Genomic DNA, 24,384 nt, shown 5'->3' with positions numbered 1-24,384 from the left:
GGCAGCTGCTGCCGGCGTGTATGCCGCCCGCTCACTTCCCCCGCGCGCATATGCTGCTGACATGTGCGCTCGGGACAAGGAGCGGGCGCCATTACTGCTCCGTCCCCTGCGCCGTCTTACTTTCACTTTCGACAGCAGACGGCTGCCGGGGATATGTGTATCGCCCGCTCACTTCCCAGCGGGCGCATATGTGGCTAACGTGTGCACTCGGGGCAAGGAGCGGGCGCCATTACTGTTGTTCTTCTCGGCGGCCGGGGCACTATAGCTCCGCCCACAGGGCCGCCGGAGCTTACTGGAGGCGCAAATCACCCTCCAATCAGCGCTGTGCGTGCGATCCAGGTGGCGGGGGCCAATCGGTCAGTGCCCGTGCTCTGGGAACGCCCCTCTCATGGGTTAACACTTTACTGTCATAGGGGACGCTATTCTGTTCCTCCCTCTAAACTGAAAACTAGACTGCTAGTCTTCTATTTTGTCTGACATAATATTCCTAAAATGCCCACTGACTCTGCCTGCTCCCCCAGACCCCCTAGCTTCCCCAGATGTTACAGTTCCGGTGGATTCAGCCGCCCCTTCAGCCTGGGTTTCTTCCTATCCCAGTATATGGCTGACTTGACTCAAGTCCCCCTTGTGGTGGATGAGGCCTCACGTGACATGGTGTCTACCTTGAAGAGGTCTGCCCTGCGCAGGCCCTCTGGTGGGTCCCGCTCCTCTTTTCCACAAGCCTCACACTCTCACAAAGCGTACTAGGGGTGTTTTGTCTGACTTTTACATTGAGTCTCCAGTTAGATGTGGGCGTCCCTCCGTGGGTCTCGCCTCCCCGTGTCATCTGGTCAGACGGCGCTCCTCCAGAGGACGTTTCCCGAATCGCCGCTCTGCCCCACCAGAGCCGCGTACCCGGTCAGGGTCACCCCCCTCTAGGGCTGCCTCTACGCGTTCACTTTCTCCTGGTGAACTGGCGGATGAGGCTTCCCAATCGGCATCTGACTCAGAGGACCGCTCGGATATAGTTAAAACGGTGAACTCATTGGTTGCGGCCATAAGAGACTCCATTCACTTAGAGGACCCAGGATCTTCGGATGTTACTCCTGAAGTATCCTTTCATCGTGCTCAACCAGCACCTCAAGGGTTCAGCTCTCACGCTGAACTTCACATCCTTCTGTAATCTACATGGAAACATCCGGATAAGAGGTTCACGGGAATGAAGAGGGTTCAAGTGCGTTACCCATTCGCCAAGGACCTTGCCTCTACAGTTGTTTCCCCTCTCAATGGTTCCACCAATTTCCTGCCTCTCTAGGCTACTACACTGCCGCTGGCAGATGCAGCTGCCTTCAAGGACTCGACAGACCAGACGGTGGAGTTCTTAGCGGAGTTTGCCTCAGACGCAGCAGGCTCTGGGTCCGAGGCCCTATTGTTGTGGCGCTCACAACTCAGTCAGGGTATCCTGGCGGGATTTCCCCCCCGGAGTATCTATCTTGCTTTGGTTCTCCAATGCTGGGGACTTCTGTGCACAGCTTCCATGCATTCAGTCCGTTGTGCTGCCCTTGCTGTGGGTCTCCTAGCGGCTCTTTGCCGCCTCATGTGGCTTAGGGCGTGGGATGTGGATGCCGCCTCCAAAAGGTCTCTTACAGAGTTGCCTTTTACTGGTACCCGTCTCTTTGATAAGCGCCTTGACGATATTATCTCTGTGGCGACGAGGGGTAAAAGTTACTTGTTGGCTTAAAATAAGGCTCGCTTTTCTTCCCAGGGGAAGTCCTCCTCTTCCTTTCGGACCTTTGGCCCCAATAAGGGGTCTCGGCAGGCGCCTTCGCGGGACAAGAGGTCTCCCTCGTTCCGGGCGCGTTCGTCTTGGAAGTCGGACACCAACCGCTCTGACCAAAAATCGGGTAACCGCAATCCCACTTCCACATGGAGTGCAGCCACCACCCGCAGGTTTTTCTCGGGTGGGAGGTCGTCTCCTACTTTTTCGAGACATCGGGACCACACACATTCAGGAAGTCCCGAACACCCCGGTCTCCTTTTCCGGGAAGCAGTATCGGGAGGCCCTCTAGTCCCTGCCCAGGAAGTCATTGTCCCCGTTCCTACAGGGGAATGTTTTCGGGGTTTTTTTATTCCACTTTTTTTGTGGCCTCCCAGGAAGGTGGATCTGTGCGAACGATTCTGGGCCTCAAGCGTCTCACCGTCATCTTCTCTGCCACTTCCGTGGCATCCAGCGCACAGTTTCTTTCCTCGATGGACATCAAGGATGCCTACCTTCATGTTCCTATATTTCCCAGCCATCTGCGGTTCCTCCGCCTTCCGGTTCCAGAGGGGCTTTTTCAATTCGTAGTCCTACCCTTTGGTCTGGCCACTGCTCATCGGGTCTTTACCATGATCCTTGCACCAGTGATAGTCCTGTTGTGGTCGTGCAGAGTCTCAGCGATTCCTTACATGGACGACCTTCTCATCAAGGCTCTGAGTCCAGACTCTAGAAACACTGGATCTTACTCTCCAGACCCTGAATCGCTTCGGGTGGACGTTCAGCCGAGACGAGTCGGTCCTCTCTCCCACACAGTCTCTGATCTTCTGGGACTTCACTTCCACGGTCTCTGGCCTTATTTTTCTTCCGCCGGACAACCGTCTGACTCTCCTGTCTGGAGTCTGCTCTCTTTGGGCCAAGGCCCCAGTTTCCACCCAAATTCGTATGGAAGTCTTGGGTCGGATGGCAGCGGCCATGGAGGCCGTACCCTTTGCCCGGTTTTCATTACCATCCCCTTCAACTGGCGATTCTCTCTATGGGACAGATCTCCTCTGTCTCTTGATCGCAAGGTTGCTCTCCCTCGTCTGATCAGTCTCTGCTCTGGTGGCTCCGTTCCCCCTTTCTTCAGGGGTTACCATTCCTTCCCTCCACGGGCAGGTAGTCACGACAGATGCCCCTCTGTCGGACTGGGGCGGTGCGTTCAGGGATTGGTCGGTTCAGGATTTCTTGTCTCCGGGAAGCCCTTCTTCCAATAGGCATTCTGGACCTGGGGGCGATTCTTCTGTTTCTTCTTCATTGGGAGTCCCATCTTCTGTCCCGTCCTGTCGCATCCAGACGGACAACGCCTCGACATCAGTCTGCACGGTGGCGCTCGCAGCTCGGCAGCATGGCTGAGGTGTCAAAGGTTCTCCTCTGGACGGACTTTGAGGCCGCAGTTTTGAGGGACTGCAGGTTCTCTACCCAAGTCATTCGCACAAGGCCCTCCTCGGCAAAAAAATTACCACCGTACCTGGCGGTCCTATTATAGTTGATGTGCAACTCAGGACTTCTGTCCTGTTACTTTTTCTGTCTCCCGTCGTCTTGGTTGCTTGCAGTCGGGATTGGGAATTGGGGTTGTCTCTCTGTTCCCCTAAGGGTCAGGTTTCGGCTCTTTCTCTTCTTTTCCAGCATCCTCTGGCTTCTCATTCTCATGTCAGGACTTTTCTTCACTGAGTGGCACGGGCTGCCCCTCCATTGGTCCCCTTCTCCCTGTGGGACTCAAATCTGGTTCTGGGTGTCCTCCATGGTCCCCCTTTTGAACCTCTTAGGGAAGTGTCCTTGTGCCTGCTTTCTTGGAAAGTGGTGTTTCTTATAGCTATCACCTCTATTCGGTGGATGTCCGAATTGGCAGCTCTCTTCTGCTGTTCTCAGTTTCTAGTGGTTCACCAGGGCAAGGTTGTTTTTCGGCCAGCTCCTTTTTTGCCTACGGTAATTTGGGCTTTTCATCTCAGTAAGGACGTCGTCCTTCGTTTTTTTTTTTTTTGTTCCGCTCCTTCTCATTCTTAGTCGCGTTTACTCCACCATCTGGATGTAGTGCACACCTTTCAGTCTTACCTCTGTCACCGCTTCCTTTCCTCGCTGTGATTCCCGTTCGTCCTTACGGAAGGTCGTCGCTAGGGATAACCTACTTGCAAGACCCCCATTTCTTTGTGGATCCAGTCTGCCATTTTGGACGCCTTTCGCTGTAGGGTGAAGATCCCTCCCTTCTGGGTTTTGGCTCATTCTCCCCGTTCTGTTGGGGCATCTTGGGGATCTGCAAGCGGCTACCTGGTATTCTTTGCATACTCTCTCGGGATTTTGCTACCTGGTCGTCTTTGCATACTCTGGGGATTTTTTTTCCCGGGTTCATACCTTCGCACTGGCTAATGCTAGTTTGGGCCGGAAGGTACTACAGGCGGCGGTGGTTCAGCCGTCTGCCTAACCAGGTTTTTCTTCTTCCCACCCAAGGGACGTCTTTGGTACGTCCCATGGTCTGTGTCCCCCAATGGAGCCGATAGAGAAATGGTTCTTGGACAGTTCGTGTTTTCTCCTTGACCTTTCGGTCCTCTCCTATTGCTCTGGAACTAAAACTGATTAGCTCAGGGCCTGAAGGTGGGTATATCCTGCCATTGTGTAACACCTCCTAGAGACAGCAGCATACACCCATGGTCTGTGTCCCCCAATGGATCCTTCGAGAAAGAGATTTTACGGTAAGTAAATAAAAAATCTCCTTTTTTTTTACACTTTTTGGGGGTGAAAGAGGGAAAATGGGCCAATTTACGTTTTTATTGGGAGTGGGTTTTTTAAAAAATTTTTACTTTATAAATGTTTTTACTTTTTATTTATTTATTTTTTTTTTTACACTTTAATTTAATAGTCCCCATAGGGGACTATTTATAGCAATCATTCGATTGCTGATACTGTTCAGTGCTATGCAGAGGAAATAGCCCTGATCAGTATTATCGGTCATCTTCTGCTCTGGTCTGCTCGATTTCAGACCAGAGAAGAAGATCCGTGGAAGGCAGTGGTGGCAGGTGAGGGGACCTCCATCTGCCGTTTTGGATGATCATATCGCTGCGGGCGATCCGATCATCCATTTTAGTATCCACAATGCTGCAGATGCAGTGATCTGTATTGATCACGGCATCTGAGGGGTTAATGGCGGACATTCGCGCAATCGCGGATGTCTGCCATTACCGGCGGGTCCCTGTCTGCTATCAGCAACCGGGACCTGCAGCACATGACCCAAGCGTTGCTCCGATGCTCGCGGTTATGTATAGGACGTAAATGTACGTCCTGGTGCGTTAAGTACCATCTAACCAGGGCATACATTTACGTGCTGCGTCGTTAAGGGGTTAGAAATGCAATAGTGTTGACACGTTAAATGATCACACCAAACAGAAAAAACAGGGTTGCAATGGGTGCTGCTCTTTGGAGTTTCAGAAAAGCAAAACACAGTAAAACGAACGTGTTTCAATGTGTTTCACTCTACTTCTGAAGATGTGTGAATCACGTTGAAACGAGTTGGTTTTACTTTTATTTTTATATATATATATATATATATATATATATTAATCTTTGAGATATATAGTTATTTATATATTATAATATTTTGGATTCAGTGTTGTCTTTTCTTCTGATGTTATTTCTCGGTCGACTCATTGGGGAACACAGACCATGGGTATAAGCGCTGAAACTAAGGAAACAAAAAGCTGGCTCCTCCCTGGCATGCTATAACCGCCCACTAGCACTGAGCTAACCAGTTTTAGCTTGGTGTCAGCATGAGGCATACACAGGTCTGGGAAAAGGTACTGCTTTGCCGCAGATGTAGCCTCTCATTGGGAGTCAGGTTTTTTTTGCAGCGTGCCAACTTTCCCATTTTCTTTCTATGTCTCTGTGTCTATCTCTCTCTCTCTCTCTCTCTCTCTCTCTCTCTCTCTCTAATCTCTAATCTCGCTCGTTTTTGTTTTTGTTTTTTTTCTTCATGGTCCTTTGGTGCTCTCCTGTGGCTTATCCATATATTGGAGATGTAGGAGAGAAAAAAGGCAGGGAGCGCTCCCTTCATTTTTGTATACCGACTTAGTGTGACCCTCCACCACACCCAAATGATATACTCACCAGAGTATGGTATTGGTAGGTATTGGCTGCCGCACGGTGACTGGGACTGCACCCTTGCGCAAGGGCAAGTTTAGGCAAATCGTGTATATTGGGGGGGGGGGGGGGGAGTCTTAGAGGTGCTGCACGAAAATGGTCACAAATGGAGAGACTCCGGCCAGCACAGGACAATTTTTTATTTGACACATAACTGACAACGCGTTTCGGCACAGAGTACCTTCCTCGGGTCCAAACATAAAGTGCAATCTCTGGGGTGGAAATATGCAAGTATGCACTTGTGGGGTTCCTGTGAAGTACGGTGCTGGCGTGGGTCTGACCCATGCCAGCACCGTACTTCACAGGAACCCCACAAGTGCATCCTTGCATATTTCCACCCCAGAGATTGCACTTTATGTTTGGGCCTGAGGAAGGTACTCTGTGCCGAAACGCGTTGTCAGTTATGTGTCAAATAAAAAATTGTCCTGTGCTGGCCGGAGTCTCTCCATTTGTGACCGTTTTCGTGCAGCACCTCTAAGACCGTTTTTTCCCCCCAATATCCACGATTATCCATATATTGCAGCCCTATGCTGGAGCTGCATTCGGGCACCTACTGTATGTTTCCTTTACAATGCAGGACCCATGTTCCTCATGGGGTTAATTCCCATTGTGAGACCTGTCACCTTCCAGGACTTTACCGCTTCTCTGCCTTTGGCTAAGATCAGGTGTAGTATCTGATTCGCCCCTATCTGGGGACCATATATTAAATGGAATTTTGAGTAGGGGCACGCTCTCCCTCTTCATTAGGCGGGGTACTACTGGATTTGATTTGGGACAGGGACAGGTTGGAGGTCACTGGGGCAGCTCCTGCCTTATTACCTTCCTCACCAACACTTATTTTTTTTTAGTTTTTTTTTTAGGTGGTGTGATTCTGATCTGGCCATTCATGCCTTCTATCTTATCACTCCTAATGGGGAGCACCTGCATAGGTGTGGTTTCTTAGTGGTCCTTGTGTGGTTTTCTGTTTTGGGCCCCCCCACCCATTACGTTCTTCCCTTTCTATATGTGGATTAGGCACACTAGGTTTGAGGTCTGCTCTTGCTCTCCAGTGGTGCTAAGTTGCTTTAGGGCCTTCCTCCTTGGGCCTTCCTGTTTGGGCTCCTGTCATCTTCCCGAAGTTCTGTAACAGTCTTGGTTGCAGAATGCCCATCTTCCATGGAGGGTCTCAGTTGCTCCATGCTGAGACAGTCTTAGGGAAGTCCTCTTGTGCCCGGGTCCTGCAGAACCTCATTCTTTCATTTTTACACCTTGTTGTTTCGACCGATTTGGCAACTCAGCTGGTTCCCCCTCTCTCCCTCTGTGCATTGTCCTTTTGGGGATCTTTCTTCCGGTCCAGTCTTCGGCCAGCCGGCCCGTTCTCACGGGTTGGATCCAAGGCTTTGGTCAGCTTTGTCCATCCACTCTTCCTTTGGGTCTGCCAGTGTTGGGCAGTGCGGTGGCCTCATTGGTACTGGTGCCTTTCACACTACCACCTGTTCTCTCTGGGGTGTGTTGCTCTCTGCTCTGGTAACCCACACTGTCGAAACTCTCTCCCTCGTGTTTTTTTTTTTTTTTTTTCTTGCACTGAACTTCTTCCAGGGGGCTGTTGCCTGCCTCAGTCTCCGAGGCGGTTTCGCAGCTCTTTCGCCTTCCGAAGTTATTGGTCTCTGACCCGACTGGAACTCCTGTCTGGATCATTGCTGCTGTTCCCTTCAGGAAGCAGTTCTCTCTGACTCGCACCTTGTTCTGCCTCAGCACAGGGGTGCGTTACCCGGAGCATTCCGCTCAGACTTCACTCAGAAATCGCTGGGTGGGACTTCAGGGTCCCTCAGCTTGTTTACCTGCATTCTGGTACCCGACCCTTTGGCTCTTGTGACAGCTGCTTCGGCTCTCCTGGAATGTTCTTCCTTCCTCATGGGCCTCGGGGATGAGGGCGTTCAGGTCCTCTTGGTGCCCCCAGTCTGGCCAACTCACGCCTGTTCCACGGATGTGGCCTGCCTGGTCTTAAACATCCGCCCGCTTTTCTAAACTATACGACATGCTCTCTTAGGGTCCTCTCTTAGCCCAGTTTCTTGTGGCATGGCCTTGTGAACGTGGATTCCATCAGTTTCTCGGTTCGTTGGTGGTATGCTCCATGCTGTAGCCGCCTTCCTCTGGGAGCTCTCTCTGTGCCTGCTGGGTTTCCTTCAGGTGATGGAAGACCTTGGCCAAACCCCCCCCCCTCTTTTTTTTTTTTTTTTTTTTTCCTGTGGTCTTTTCTAGGCCTTGTCGTATTTGCCCTCGAGCCTGAAAGCAAGTTTTTCTTCCTGTCTCGGGGCAGATGTTAGCTCCCCATCCTTTGCCAGGGGCCTCCGGTTTCCACCTTTCAGATTCTCGCCTTCTTGCTAGGCATGCCTGGCTGTTCCTTCTGTTCTTCTTCAGCCTAGATCTTAAAGATTGTGACCGAATGACTGCTTTGCAAGGCTCTCCCTTGAGCCCTCTGAGTTGTTTCTTTACTGGAAGTTTGCATTCCTTACCTTGTTCACCTTCATCAGATGATTCCCTGCACTAGGGTTCTCTTATTGCTCTCTCCTCCCTATTGTTTGCCAGTTTGCGTTGGTCCTGCATCTTGTCGGTAGTTTTAATGTGACGACCCATGGTCTGTCTCCCCCCCCCCCCCACCCCCAATGAGGCGACCGAGAAAAGTTGATTTTTTTTTGTACTCGCCGTAACATCTCTCTCAAGGCCTACATTGGGGGACACAGCTCCCACCCATTTACTGTTGCCTTGTCGGGTTTTTGTTGCCTGCAGGCGGGGTTTCTTCTGATTATTTGTTCTTGGGGTCCATTCAGACATCCTTTTGGTTTGTAGGCTTCTCCTACTGCTTTGTGACACAATTGGTTAGCTTGGTGCTAGTGAGTGGATATAGCCTGACAAGGAGGAGCCGACTTCTTTGTTTCCTTAGTGTTAGCCTCCTATTGGCATAGCTTATACCCATGGTCTGTGTCCCCCCAATGAAGGCTACGAGAGAGAGATTTTATGGGGAGTACAAAAAATCGACTTTTTCTTCTACATGTACAGATTTGATGTGGTTTTGCAGCAGATTTTTTGCCTTAATCCAATAGTCCATGTTCTGTGGCCTTACATGAGATTACTGCAATCATGTTAACATGCAATGTTAACATGCAATGAGCATTTTCCATTTTTACTTTTGATACCCCCTCAGTAATAAGTAGCATGCCACTTATTTCTGCGGATTCCACAGGAAAAACCAGGAACTAGCCTTGTTATAACGATGGAGCTAATCCTGTGGATCAAAGGCACCTCAAACTGTAGCTCCAGAACAAACAAAAAAAATGGTAGTTGAAAGAAACATGTGAACATACCCTAATTTATTGTTAAATTTAACAGCCTACTTGCGTGCACCTCTGTATTGGTATGTAGCAGGCGGCATACATGCCATAAACTCTGGCTGAAAAAAAATGCATATTTGTTTAAATACTTGGATATGTCATTCTACACAACAAGAAAAAAAAAAACTATACCGATGAAACCAAATGAACTCCCTCCTGGGTTAATGGGTTTGTTATATGCATTGGGATTTTTCCCAGCACATATGGTAAGCATACAACTCGAGTGTGGGCATGCACTCTAATATTTCCTGCCTACTTTATAGAGAAAATTGGAATCATGGTGTCATAAGTTCTTGTCCATAGTTTATTCTTAATTATTTTAATAGCAAGGATAACTGGCTGGAGAGGTTGTTCTACAGCTGCCAAAGACTGGATAAGAGAGACTCTTCATTCATTCCACGAAATTTGCTGAAGACTGAGGCCGTCCAGTGGCAGTGGGTTGTATGGGAAGCTGCTAAATTCACTGTCCTGTCAAAGCTACGGACACCTCTAGGAAGAGCTCAAGATACGTTCCAGACCATTGAAGGTATGTAGTGGGCACAATGAAAAGGAGTTTCTTTTAACAATATGTATATTTCTATGTGTGTTAGCCTTTTGTTTTTAACTTTTTGATTATTTTTCATGCGTCAGTATTTTGATCTGTATTTTGCGTCATTAATTGTAGAGCAAACCTAGGGCTAGAACCTACACAGAGGAGAACTGTAGTGGAAAGAATTGCACTTCTGTTTTTGACACACTTTAGCCTTACAAATAACAACAATGCAGTATACTCTTCAAAATATTGTTCTGTAAAGGAGGCTAAAAACTTTGAAAAACTGCAATCTTCTTTTTTTTGTTAAGGTATTATCCGAAGCCTGGCTGCTCACACTTTGAATCCAGACCAGGATGTCAGTCAGTGGACCACTGCAGACAATGATGAAGGACATGCCAATAATCAGTTGCGTCTAGTACTACTTTTACAGTATTTAGAGAATCTTGACAAGTTGATGTACAATGCTTATGAGGGATGTGCAAATGCGTTAACCTCCCCACCTAAGGTATGTGTAATGTGTGGTTTACTTCCTTGCAATGTTACAATGTTAAATGCTTTACAAGTCTTGATTGAATTTGCATATTTTTTAAAGGTGATTAGAACTTTCTTTTATACGAACCGACAAACCTGCCAAGATTGGCTTACCCGTATCCGGATTGCTATAATGAGAGTGGGATTGTTGGCTGGCCAGCCAGCAGTAACAGTTAGGCATGGCTTTGACTTGCTGTCTGAGATGAAGAATAACAGTGCCCCCCAGGTAAAACAAAAATGTTGTAGTCCGAAGATATAACTCCTAATAACTATTATGTTCAGTGCCTAACTATGTATTTCTGTTTGTAAAGGGTACAGAATTTGAGCTTACAGTTATGATGGTGGTGGAAGCCCTTTGTGAACTTCAGTGCCCTGAAGCTATACAGGGACTTGCTGTGTGGTCTTCAGTTGTTGCTGGGAAAAGTCTTTCTTGGATTAATTCAGTAGCCCTGCAAGCAGATGGAAGGTACTTTTAACCTGAATGTTATGTTGTGCTCTCCACTGAAAACATCTTATCCAAAGGATAGGGGATAAGATGTTAGCTTGCAGGCGTCCTGCCACTGGGGACTCCCACGATCTCCGCTGCGGCACCCGTGTCATTCAGTGCATGGAGCAAACGCCGTGCCCGATGATGGGTAATGCTAGCCGCCATGCCCCCTCCATTAATGTCTATGGGAGGAGGTGTGACGACTATGTACTGTTCACTAATCGGACCAATATATGGAGGGTTAAATTATTTTATTAACCTATAGATCCCTAAAGACAGGAATCCAAAAATACCCTAGTTTTCCCATATATTTACTTTATGGTGAACCCACAAGCTTTAATAAATCATAAAGTAATTGTGCATGAACATATAATGAAACTCACACAGGTTAAAAAGTAGAACAGCAGCTTAGTACATTAAGCTTTTTTTTCGTCTTGCTTCTGTATATAAAGGCTAGTATACAGTCCTCTAGCCTAGATTGATTTGCTCTGCTATGATGGAGATGCCCAGCGTGCCTGCAGTGCACACTGAGCAATTCTGAGCTGCTGCTTTGCTGTATATTAAAATTGTGTCACTACTCTGCCCCCCTCGACATGTTTCGCTGCCTCTGCAGCTTTATCAAAAGGTGGCGGGCATATGAGCGCGGGCGTCCTCTGAGCTATATTTATAGACTCCCCTGATGTTCATTTGATATCTTGGTGCAAATAGTGAAAGAGGCCTCTTGTCATAGGCTGTTAAGATATCAAATGAACATCAGGGGAGTCTATAAATATAACTCAGAGGACGCCCGCGCTCATATGCCCGCCACCTCTTGATAAAGCTGCAGAGGCAGCGAAATATGTCGAGGGGGGCAAAGTAGTGACACAATTTTAATATACAGCAAAGCAGCAGCTCAGAATTGCTCAGTGTGCATTGCAGGCACGCTGGGCATCTCCATCATAGCAGAGCAAATCAATCTAGGCTAGAGGACTGTATACTAGCCTTTATATACAGAAGCAAGACGAAAAAAAGCTTAATGTACTGAGCTGCTGTTCTGCTAATTTTTAACCTGTGAGTTTCATTATATGTTCATGCACAATTACTTTATGATTTATTAAAGCTTGTGGGTTCACCATAAAGTAAATATATGGGAAAACTAGGGTATTTTTGGATTCCTATCTTTAGGGATCTATAGGTTAATACGACTATGTACTAGCCATCACGCCCCCTCCCGTAGACCTTAATGGAGGGGGCGTGGCTCGATGTCAGGAACGCGAAAGCTGCAAGTTTCCATGTTCTGGATGCCGCAGCTGCCTGCCCAGAAATTGCGGGGTTCCCCAGCGGCAGGACCCCCACGATCTAATGGCTTATCCCTTATCCTTAGGATAGGGGATAAGATGTTTTCAGTGGAGTACACCGTGAAAGCTAATCACAAACCTCAGAATGTTATCTGCAGACTATTGGTATATCCAGCTAAATTTGGAGGGACCTTTTGCAAATACACATGAGATTAGCAGCAAATGTTAGAATAATACTAGCAATACAGGTTTGTGATGGGGTTACCCCTTTAAGCTGATCAGCAATGATCTAAAGCAAATAATCTCATGTCTGGGGTAAACGATAGTTCTGTTTAGGACGTTACTGTTACTTTAAAAACTTTTAAGATGTGTCGGTTGTCACATGTCTTGATTAGTTGAAGTCTTAGTGGTGAAACACCCACTGACCTGTAGATATAGCATAGCCTGGCTGTGTGCTTTAACACTGGGCTTGCTGCTTGGTTAGTCTTATTTCAGTTGACAAGCTACATAGCTTTATTATGGAGTCTGTCTCTTGCAATGAGTCGGAGTGACTGGGGAACCAGGGAGGAAAGGCTGCTTTAGAATTCTTCTCTTGGCTATATCTAAAGATGGTTGGAGTATGTACACCGACCCCAGCTTTTGACCTGTGTTTGACATGTCAAAAAAAAAAATTATTTTTTATTTTCTGTGATAGTAACCCCTTTTAAGCCAAATCATCCTTTTGGCTCAATGTGTGTCAGTCACCTGAATTTGATACTATTTGGTTTTCCCAAATAAAAATGTCTTTTGTATATTGTAAGTATTTTTTTTTTTTTTTTTTTCCATGAACCTTTAACCAGTTTTATTTTGTTAGGTTTGAGAAAGCAGCAGTAGAATATCAGGAACACTTATGCGCTATGACTGGGGTGGACTGCAGCACCTCAGGATTTGATAAAACTGTTCTGAAATTGGCAAATTCAAACAGCACGTCTGCGAGTCCCAAACACGCTAATGGTACGTACTGAATCAAGTGCATTACCATTCATACACTCTTTATAGTTGCTTTCAGTTTGGTAATGTTAACATTTCTGCATTTATAATCCTTTTATTTTGATGGTCAGCAGTCTTAAGACTTGTACATTGATCAAATTACAGTCAATTTGAACATGTTTGTTAAATTTTTTTTATTTACAGGAGATGGACGCAAAACAGTCCTGACAAAACCTAGTGATCCTTTACCTGAAGTGGTCAACTATTTGGGTAATAAGGCCTGCGAGTGCTACATTTCAATTGCTGACTGGACTGCAGTTCAGGAATGGCAAAACAGCATGCATGACCTAAAGAAAGGAGCATTAGGCAGTTGTATTAACATGAAGACAGACTTCAATTATATTAAGTGAGTCCTCTAATCTATCTTATATTCTGCACATTACATTATAATTGTTCAATAAGAAATATTTATTTAAATAAGTTTCACCGGCCTAACATGGGCTTCTTTTTGGATTTTGTTTAACACTGTATGTACTAAAGAATCAATTGAAATATATATTGTGTTTTTTTAAGCAACTATAAAATAGTTAAAGGGGTTATCCAGGAAAAAAAAATTTTTTTTAAATATTAACTGGCTCCAGAAAGTTAGATTTTATTAAAAAATCTTAATCCTTTCAGTACTTATGAGCTTCTGAAGTTAAGGTTGTTCTTTTCTGTCTAAGTGCTCTCTGATGACACGGGTCTCGGGAACCGCCCAGTTTAGAAGAGGTTTGCTATGGGGATTTGCTTCTAAACTGGGCGGTTCCCGAGACACGTGTCATCAGAGAGCACTTAGACAGAAAAGAACAACCTTAAAGGAGATGTCTCATGGAGAAAAAATGGACAGGTTTAGGTGCATAAATTAAAGTTGTATAACTTTGTAAATCACTTACATCACCCATGCTGCATGGAAAGTATGTTTTCACTGATTCTTTTGTCAGACAGGAAGCTCAGCAGTTACGGTTTCTGGTGACTTGTGACCCCCCCCCCCCCCCCATTCACCTCCGTTATACTGGGGACCGTGACGTTACACATTCCCACAATACCTCACGCAGCCTTCAGTTCAGCTGCCCGCCCCATGCACGGCCTCTGCCCGCCCCATCTGATAAATATTCATTTACCCCCTCCCCTCCTACGTGGTTGGCTGACCAGCTTTGAATATGCAATAGCTGCTTCAGCCAATTAGAGCAGCCCCTGCGCCCACTCTCACATTCATTCTTCTCCCATGGCAGGTGAGAGCGTGACCTGGCAGTGTTCTCCCCTGCCTCAGTCCAAAATACTGTAATCACCCTCATTTGTCCCCTCTATTTGTCTCCCTGCACTCTCCCCTACTTCTGGGCACTTTATCTGGGTCCTCCCGGATGAGACAGGCTGCCACCTGTGCTGGGGAAGCTAGGGGTGTAGGAGAACGGGGGAGGGTGGGGAAGGAGCGAAATGTGTGGGCGTAATTGAATTAATGAGGGAGTGGAGAAGTGAGGCAGTGTAGGCTGGGCTGGAGCCGTGCTAGACACGCAAGGCACTGTGGGAACCGAAGTGCAGACCAGAAGACAGGGAGAAACATGAAGCAGGAAGTAACTGGATTTCAGCGGCGATTGCGGGCGAACGCAACGGGCAATTTGGACGGGGACCAGGTCATCATGAAGGTAAGAACATGTACTTTAATATGAGCTTATTTTTTTTATTTTTTTTTTTAATTGGGGCATGGGATTTCTTCTTTAACTTCAAAAGCTCATAAGTACTGAAAGGATTAAGATTTTTTAATAGAAGTAATTTACAAATCTGTTTAACTTTCTGGAGCCATTTGATATACAAAACATTTTTTTTTACCTGGATAACCCCTTTAAGTATGGAAACTTTCTTATGTATGCAAAGTAGGGATCCACTGATATTGATTTTTTTAGGGCCAATACCGAATAATCTATGACCTTTCAGGTCAATAGCCGTCAACTTATACCGATAATTCCGCTATAAGTTATCGGCTATTCCCTGCAGTGGCTTTTGCGGGGCCAGAGACCACTGCCGCCCCCCCCACTTCTCTCCCCCTGCCTGTCCTGGGGTCCTCCCTAGTCCAACCACTGCCGCTGCCCCATTGCCTCCCCCATCCCTGGTTTTATAATTACCTGTTCCAGGGGTCCGCGCTACTTCTGTCTGTGACTGCGTCCTGAGCTGTCACTGTGCGCACAAACGGTGACGTCGTGCCAAGGACGTCACTTGTCATTGCGCTGCTCAGCGCACAGCAATAGCGCAGGACGTCGCAGGAGCCAGAAGTTGCACGGACCCCGGGAACAGGTAATTATAAAACTGGGGAGGCAATGGGGCAGCAGCGGTCTCTGGCCGGGGCAGGGGGTGGGGAATTATCTGCAAATCGGCAAGGTAATTGCCGATATCGATAATGTCCAAAATCATGAATATCGGCAGATAATATCGGCCAAACCGATAATCGGTCGATCCCTAATGCAAAGATAGTGACTTGCAAGCGCTAAAAGTGCCTATACTATAAGATGAACATCAGCTGAACCTACTAACCATCTACAGTAATGTGAATGGTGTACCAGCTTTTGGTATGTTGTGTTCCAATATGTCTGAACCTTTATTGGTAATAAGATGCTGCACAGGTGTCTGCAACACCTGAGGAATAGCTGTCTGCTGAGAGATGGAGGGCAGAAGAAATGTAGCCTGGTATTCCAGTATAAATAGCTTCTCAGTAATCACTGCATTTTAAAGGGGTACTCCGGCCCCAAGACATCTTATACCCTATCCAAAGGATAGGGGATAAGATGTCTAATCGCGGGGGTCCCGCTGCTGGGGACCCCGGAAGTCTAGCATGCAGCACCCACCAGTGAGCACTGCAGGAAGCGATGGAGGCTCAAAGTCTTATGCCTCTCGACCACAGGGACGGAGTATCGTGACGTCACGCCCGCCCCATCAATGTGGGCCCCCCCCCCCCCGCGATTAGACATCTTATCCCCTATATTTTGACTGGAGTACCCCTTTAACCTCTGTTATACTGTCTGGCATTGAGGTTAAAATTGTGAACAAAAATCCACGCAAAAAAACCAGTACCCAGTTTAGCAAAGTTGTAAGTTTTTTTTTAAATAACTTAAAAGTTTGCTTCTGGCATATATTGGTAACTCCTAATTTTTATTCTTAACAGGTCTCTAAGTAGCTTTGAGTATGGAGAGTTTCTTGAATGTGCAGAACAGTTGGAGCTACTGCCTGGTGAAAACCTGAACCTTGTGAATGGAGGCTTTAAGGAAAAAATAGGTATATTTCTTAAATCTGAGCATCATTTTGTTCCTGTAGTAACCGAGTAGATTAACAAAAGTAAGACTGTTCATATCTAAAATGGCTGTGGGGGGGTAATCACCAGCCAGTTGGAAGAAATTAACAAATGCCAGATTCATTAAGAATAATGTACACTTCTTTTATTTATTTTTTTTTATTTTTTTTGTAAACCAATTTGTTTTATTTATAATCCATTAAAAAGTCAAAATCGGCCAGCAGATAGATGCATGGGTACACTACATAGAAAGGCAAAGACCCCAAATTAATACATTTCAAATTTTATTTTTCTCTATCTGCTCCATTGGGGGACACAGACTCTGGGTATATGCTGCTGTCTCTAGGAGGCTTGACACTATGGTAATCAAAAAGTCGTCTCCTCCCAGCAGGATATACCCGCCTCCAGGCCACTGAGCAGTTCAGTTTTTGCTTAGTGTCTTAAGGAGGTGACATGATCTGGTGTTCTCCAGACCGGGTCTCATATTTTTTAGGTTTAGGGAATGTTAGTTCTTTATTCCTTTTTATTTCTGTTTTCAGGTGGGGACTGTTCACTGTTTCCCCATTGCGAGAGGTGGCAGGCATCTTGGATGTACTGTTAACCCCCTCTCGCCATCGGTTAGCGCTTGGGGTTGTACCTCATGGGTCCGGGTCCCCCTACCTCTCTGTTCGCCTCGCTATGAGTTTGGCTTGCCGCAGGTGAAATGGCTGACTGAAGACTACAGTCTGAAGACTTCTTTAGGTAAGTTCTTCAGCATGAGGTGAGTATCTTTCTCTCCCTAGGTCTTGCAACAGCTGGAGACCCTCTGTTTTTGGCCCTATCCTGCAGAAGCTGGGGCTGGCCTGAGTTATCTTATTGTTCCCTTCAGGGGGATTGTTTTTTATTGTTGGGGGAGCAGTGGCTACAGTACACAGTAAGGGGGCACTTTATTAAGATGTGTGTGTGTTTTATAGTACACCCGCCGCAGGCTTCTTCCTGCGGGCGGGTGCGCTTTTTTACTTTCACTTTCGGTGGCTGCCGACGGCACTTCGCCCGCTCTGTCCCCGGGCGCACAGAACTCACTGCAGGCGGGGTTCGGAGCGGGCGCCATTACTGAGTGAGTCCCGCTGTATCCATCGGCGGCCCGGCGGACGTTGGCTCCGCCCACCTGGCCGCATAAGCGCCTCGGTAGCGCGAAATGGCCACCAATCAGCGCAGTGCGCGTGCTGGGGCCGTGCAGGGGCCAATCACAGAGCTCCTTGCCCTGACCCGGCCTATTCATTCTATTGGCTGGCATCTTTTCTCTCTTCCCTCAGCACGGTGTGGAGTTCTCCTCACAGCAGCTGCCTTGGGACACAGACTTGAGTGAGACTGTTCATTTTTTTTTTGTCATGTCCGTGCCCAGAACTGTTCCTCCCTCTAAGCAGATATCGGGAATTTTAGTTACCCATTACGCTTGTAAAAACTGCTCTGCAAAAATGCCAGGTTCTGCTGAACCCACTTGTTCTGCCTGCTCCACTGCTACCCCAGACTCCCCTGATATTTCTAACCCAGGTGCCCCTTCAGACCCGGTGGGTTCGGCCGCCCCTCCAGCCTGGGTTTCCTCTCTCTCCCAGTCTATATCCAACTTGGCACAGGTCTCCCGTTCTGTGGTGACTGCCTTCGAGAGGTCTACCCTTCACCGGCCCTCCAAAAGGTCCCGTTCCCCTTCTCCCTATGCTTCGCATAAGCCTAATAGGGGATTCTCCTCTGACTCATCCCCGGAGTCTCCTGGTAGACACAGGTGTTCCTCTCGCAGGTCTCGCCCGACCACTTTTTCAGGCCACACGCCCGTTCCCGTGGTCGCCACTCTGGCTCTCCTGAGGCACGTACCAGGTCGTAGTCTCCCTCTTCCAGGGCTGCCTCCACTCGTTCAGTCTCCTGGAGAGCTAGCGGCCGAGGGTTCTGATTCGGAGGACCATTCGGACTCAGTGGACACGGTGAATTCATTGGTTATGGACATAAGAGACACCTTTAACCTAGAGGACCCAGGAACTTTGGACGCAGCTCCAGAACTATCCTTTCATTGTGCGCCGACTGGCACCCAAAGTGTTCAGCTCTCACACTGAATTTGAGGCCATTCTAGAATCTGCCTGGAAGCACCCTGAGAAGTTTCAGGGACTGAAGAAAGTCAAAGCGCGATATCCTTTCGCCAAGGACCTTGTCTCCAAAGTAACTTCCTCTCCGTCGGTGGATCCTCCGGTTTCCCGCCTCTCTAAAGCTACTACTTTGCCGCTGGTGGATGCAGCTGCCTTCAAGGATCCTGCAGACAAAAAGTTGCGTTGTTAATGAAGTATGCCTTTGAAGCAGCGGGTTCTTCCCTGCTTCCTGCCTTTGCCTCCACCTGGGTGTCTAAGGCCCTCTCAGTTTGGCATTCCCAACTCCGTCAGGGCATTCTTTCAGGGTCTCCCCTGGAAGAACTGTCTGCTCTGGCCCTCCAATGTTCCAAAGCTGGAGATTTCCTGTGTTCTGCTTCCTTGCACTCAGCTCGCTGCGCTGTCTTTGGCACTGGTATTCTAGTGGCCCTCTGTCGTTCAATTTGGCTTAAAACTTGGATCGCGGACACTGCATCTAAGAAGTCTCTCACCGAGATTCCTTTTACTGGTTCCCGACTTTTTGGCAAGCGCCTGGATGAGATTGAGGCGACAGGGGGCAAGAGCTCTTTATTACCTCAAAACAAGTCTAGTACTTCCTTCCGCAGGAAGTCTTCCTTTAGGTTTCAGACCTCTGGCCCTTCTAAAGGGTCCAGCCAGGCGCCTCCACGGGACAAGAAGGTCCCCTTTTTCAAGGCGCGTCCCTCGTGGAAGTCCGACACCAACCGTCCCGACCGTTTTGTGGCCAAATCGGGCAACTGCAAACCCACTTCTGCATGAAGGGACGCCCCCACCCGCAGCTTTCTCGGGTGGGAGGTCGCCTCTTGCTTTTTCGAGAAGTTTCGACCATGCACATTCAGGACTCCTGGGTCAGGGGCGTGGTATCCAACGGATACCGGATAGAATTTGCCTCCCTTCCAAGGGATCGTTTTTTCCAGTCCCGTGCTCCCCGATCTCCCTCGCTTGCGAGGGGATTTCGGGAGGCTCTTCAGTCCCTTCTCGTCCAGGGTTTCATTGTCCCAGTTTCTTCAAGGGAACGCTTTCAGGGTTTTTATTCCAATCTTTTCGTGGTTCCCAAGAAAAACGTTTCTGTGCGGCCAATCCTGAATCTCAAACGTCTCAACCAACCTCTTCTTATCTGCCATTTCCGAATGGAATCTCTCCGTTCGGTGGTGGCATCTATGGATCAAGGGGAGTTTCTTTCCTCGGTGGACATCAAGGATGCCTACCTCCACGTTCCAATTTTTTCCGGACACCAGCGGTACCTCCTCTTTGCGGTTCAGGAAGGTCATTATCAATTTATGGCTCTCCCCTTCGGTGTGGCCACAGCGCCACGAGTCTTTACCAAGATTCTGGTGCCTGTGGTAGCTCTGTTGCGGTCAAGAGGGGTCTCAGTGATACCCTACTTGGACGATATCTTCATCAAAGCCCCCACCAGAGCCCAGGCCCTGGAGAATGTGAGCCTCACTCTTCAGACCTTATGTCGCTTCGGGTGGATGGTCAACCAGAGACAAGTCGGTTCTCTCCCCCACCCAGTCTCTGGTCTTCTTTGGGCTTCAGTTCGACTCGGCCTCGGCTCGGATTCGCCTTCCGCCGGACAAATGTCTGGCCCTTTCGTCGGGAGTCCGCTCCCTCCGGAAACCATCCCTGGTCGCCATCCGTTCTTGCATGGAAGTCCTGGGTCGGATGGTGGCAGCCATGGAGGCCGTACCCTTTGCCTTGTTTCATTACTGTCCTCTTCAGCTGGCGATTCTTGCACGATGGGACAGGTCCCCTCTCTCGCTCGATCGCAAGATTGTTCTCCCTCTCCGGACCCGTCGGTCTCTATGCTGGTGGCTCCGCTCCCCCCTTCTTCTTCAGGGGCATTCGTTACTCCCCCTCCACTGGCATGTGGTCATGACGGATGCCAGCCTGTGGGGCTGGGGGGGGTGTTTTCAGGGATCAGACGGTTCAAGGCCTCTGGCCTCCCCAAGAAGCCCTTCCTTCCATAAACATCCTGGAACTGAGGGCGATTTATCTTTGTCTGAAGCATTGGAACTCCCTGCTTCAGGGCCACCCTGTCAGTGTCCAGTCGGACAACGCCACGGCTGTGGCGTACATCAATCGGCAGGGCGGCACTCGCAGCTCAGCGGCCATGTCCGAGGTGTCATAGATCCTCCTTTGGGCGGAACAAGTAGTTCCAGCCATTTCGGTGATTCACATTCCAGGAGTGCTCAACTGGGAAGCGGATTTCCTCAGTCTGTCCTCAGCCGACCCCAGAGAGTGGTCTCTTCTTCCGGAGGTGTTCGCGCAGAGCGCGACCTCTTCACGTCTCGACACAAAGAAAGATTCTGACGTTTGTGTCAAAGTCCAGGGACCCCCTGGCTCTAGCCGTGGATGCCCTAGTAATTCCGTGGTCGGGCTTCGTACTGCTCTACCTGTTCCCTCCTCTCCCCCTCCTTCCCAGGGTTCTGAGGAAGCTCAAGGCGGAAGGAGTCCCCGCCATTCTGGTGGCTCCAGACTGGCCTCGAAGGGCATGGTACGCCGACGTGGTCTGGCTTCTGGACGACGTTCCGTTCCGTCTTCCACTTCGTCCAGACCTACTGTCACAGGGTCCCCTTTGCCACCCCAATTTACAGTCGCTGCATTTGACGGCATGGCGGTTGAGACCGCGGTTCTAAGGGCCTGTGGGATTCTCTTCCCAGGTAATTAGCACCATGCTCAGGGCTCGCAAGCCCTCCTCTGCAAAAATGTATCACCGTACCTGGCGGGCTTACTTTCGTTGGTGCAAAGCTCAATTTTTCTCCAGAACCTTTTCCGTTCCCGTCTCCTCTCCTTTTTGTAGTCGGGGTTGGAACAAGGGCTGGCTCTCGGTTCCATTAAAGGTCAGGTTTCCGCCCTTTCCATTCTTTCAGCATCCTCTGGCTTCCAATTCGCATGTCTGGACCTTCCTTCAGCGCGTGGCACATGCTGCCCCCCCCCCCCCTTTACCGGTCCCCTTCTCCCCCTTGGGACTTGAACTTAGTTCTAGGTGCTCTTCAGGACGCACCCTTTGAGCCTCTTAGGGAGGTTCCCCTTTGCCTCCTATCCTGGAATAGCTATTACCTCCACTAGGAGAGTATCTGAACTGGCAGCTCTCTCCTGCCGTTCTCCTTTCCTGATAGTTCATCAGGACAAGGTTGTTTTCCGACCAGATCAGTCTTTCTTGCCTAAAGTGGTTTCGGCTTTTCATCTCAACGAGGACATCGTCGTTCCGTCCTTTTATCCTGGTCCTTCTCATCCCAGGGAGCGCCTGCTCCACAAATTGGATGGGGTACGAGCTGTTCGGACTTGTCTTTCCGTCACCTCTTCCTTTCGTCAGTGCGATTTCTTTTTTTTTCGGCCTTACAGAAGGCCGTCATAAGGGACAGCCTGCTTCTAAGGCCACCATTTCTCGGTGGATCCGATGGGCTATTTCGGAAGCTTACCGCTGCAAGGGGAGGGCCCCACCCTTCAGGGTTGTGGCTCATTCCACCCGCTCTGTGGGAGCATCCTGGGCTCTCCTAAACAAGGCCTCGGCAGATCTGTATAGCGGCCACCTGGTCGTCTTTCCACACTTTTTCTAGATTCTACCAGGTTCATACTTTTGCATCAGCTGATGCTAGTCCGGGATGTAAGGTGTTGCAGGCGGCGGTGGTACAGCCGACTGCCTGACCTTTTTTCTCTGCCCACGCAAGGGACGGCTTTGGTACATCCCAAAGTCGGTGTCCCCCAATGGAGCCGATAGAGAAAAGGAAATTTTTTAGACTTACCGTAAAATCTTTCTCAAAGGATCCATTGGGGGACACAGCTCCCGCCCTTTTTCTGGGGTTCCTTTTCGGTTATCTGTCCGGGGGAGTGTTCAGTTATTGTTTCTTCTGGTTCTCGGACAGTTCATGTTTTTTTTCCTTTGACCTGTCGGTCTCCTCCTATTGCTCTGAGACTAAACTGAATTGCTCAGTGGCCTGGAGGCGGGTATATCCTGCTGGGAGGAGCTGACTTTTTGGTTACCGTAGTGTCAAGCCTCCTAGAGACGGCAGCATATACCCAGAGTCTGTGTCCCCCAATGGATCCTTCGAGAGAGAGATTTTACGGTAAGTCTAAAAAATCTCCTTTTTCCATAATATTTTATATATAGGGGGGGGGGTGGGGAAGAATAATGTACACTAGACAACCCCTTTTAAGAACTGCTATAATGAGGGCTAAGGAAGCAATTTTTTTTATTGATCAGGCTTGTGGCCGAATTTGTTGTGTGAAAGTGTTTTTTTTTCTTGCATTCTGCTAAAAGATATGCAATCTTACTTTTAGATATGAAGAAACTACTTCCCAACATGCTAAGTCCTGATCCCAGAGAACTTCAGAAGTGTATTGAGGTTCAGCTTCTCAGAAGTTCTGTGTGTTTGAGTTTGGCTCTGAGCGAACCAGAACAAGAACAGAAATGGCAAGCCATCTCAGAGTAAGCAAAGCATGTGAATAATTTCCTTTCTAGCCTGTGGTATTTTGTTTGACAATTTTTGACTATTTTACATAATGCCAACTTAAAGGGGTACTCCGGCGCTAAACATCTTATACCCTATCAAAAGGATAGGGGATAAGATGTTAGATTGCGGTGATCTCTCCGTTGGGGACCCCACGATCTCTCCTGCAGCACCCCCGTTTTTCAGCTGCACAGAGTGAGGATCGCTCTGTGACTTGACGGGCGGTGCAGGGTATGGAGTATCATGATTTCATGGCTCCGCCCCTTCGTGATGTCACACCCTGACCCTCAATGCAAGTCTATGGGAGGGGTGTGGTGGCCGTCACACCCACTCCCATAGACTTGCATTGAGGGGGCAGGGAGTGACGTCATGATATTCCGACCCCTGAGCCGGCCGTCATCAGCCACAGAGTAATCCTTGCTCTGTTCAGCTGAAAAACGGGGGTGCTGCAGGAGAGATCATGGGGGTCCCCAGTGGCGGGATCCCCACGATCTAACATCTTATCCCCTATCCTTTTAATAGGGGATAAGATGTTTAGTGCTGAGCACCCCTTTAAAACAAAATCTAAGTAATCCTATTATAATCTGAATTACAGAAATCTTACCAAACACTTGAAGCAAACAGCCCGTATAGCTATGGGACCACTACGACTCTCCACACTCTCTGTATCCCAGGCTCTTCCGCTTTTAGGAACACTACAGCTATACTGTGCATCATCTCTGGAGAGCACTGTGTCAAGCAAACTGTCAACTGAGGTATAGCCATTGTTTTTTTATATTCTGCCATTTAAAGTGAAATTATGATTTGTTTGTACAGTTATTTTTTTTTTAACTCTTTTTTTATTTTTATTTTTTTATGTAAAACATTTTGAAGATTCAATCTCTTTTGTGACATTGTTAATTTACTTAGTCTTGGTCACAAAGTTGACTTTAAAATACTTTTTCTCCCAGGACTGTCTGATACCTCTTTTCAGTGAAGCTTTGAGGTCATGCAAACAACCTGATGTGAGGCCATGGATACATGCTATAAGATACACCACCTTCCAGAATCGAATTGCTGACAAATTCCGAGGTAGTTCTTGCTGCCTCTCATTCCATAAAGAAAGTAGAACTATGACCTAGAGCACCAGGGTTTATTCACTTGTTTGTAATCTTTAAATGCTTTTTTGATATAGAGCTTTGTGTAGAGATCTTAGAGATTTACCAACAGTTACTATTGTCAAAATACAATATAATGAAATGTTTGTATCGTTCTGTTATATAAATATGGTCCAGGCGGGATTGTAATCTATAGCTTACAATGTTTGTTATCAATTATTAGGGACTCATTGTTCCCAGCCCTGGGCAACTGCGCAACTTTTCCTCTGCCCAGGATTTGATAAATCTCCCCCTTAGGGTATTTTCACAC

General features: G+C 48.1%; 1 protein-coding gene and 1 pseudogene across 2 annotated transcripts in view; both read left to right on the top strand.

Moving 5' to 3' along the window:
• The window catches only part of SMG1 (SMG1 nonsense mediated mRNA decay associated PI3K related kinase), a 164,657-nt gene that overhangs the window by 63,576 nt on the left and 76,697 nt on the right, over positions 1 to 24,384 (top strand). For both annotated transcript variants that reach the window (XM_056537145.1, XM_056537144.1), the window contains exons 20-29: positions 9,603 to 9,802; positions 10,117 to 10,313; positions 10,401 to 10,565; positions 10,651 to 10,805; positions 12,957 to 13,096; positions 13,277 to 13,478; positions 16,266 to 16,375; positions 22,808 to 22,955; positions 23,573 to 23,732; positions 23,928 to 24,048. In XM_056537145.1, the coding sequence (XP_056393120.1) occupies positions 9,603 to 9,802; positions 10,117 to 10,313; positions 10,401 to 10,565; positions 10,651 to 10,805; positions 12,957 to 13,096; positions 13,277 to 13,478; positions 16,266 to 16,375; positions 22,808 to 22,955; positions 23,573 to 23,732; positions 23,928 to 24,048 (1,598 nt within the window). The remainder of the gene's footprint in view (positions 1 to 9,602; positions 9,803 to 10,116; positions 10,314 to 10,400; positions 10,566 to 10,650; positions 10,806 to 12,956; positions 13,097 to 13,276; positions 13,479 to 16,265; positions 16,376 to 22,807; positions 22,956 to 23,572; positions 23,733 to 23,927; positions 24,049 to 24,384) is intronic.
• On the top strand, positions 6,542 to 6,639 carry LOC130290127 (U2 spliceosomal RNA; annotated as a pseudogene).

This window comes from Hyla sarda, chromosome 8 (assembly GCF_029499605.1).
Source record: "Hyla sarda isolate aHylSar1 chromosome 8, aHylSar1.hap1, whole genome shotgun sequence".
NCBI lineage: Eukaryota > Metazoa > Chordata > Amphibia > Anura > Hylidae > Hyla > Hyla sarda.
This window is presented reverse-complemented; position numbering and strand designations above follow the sequence as displayed.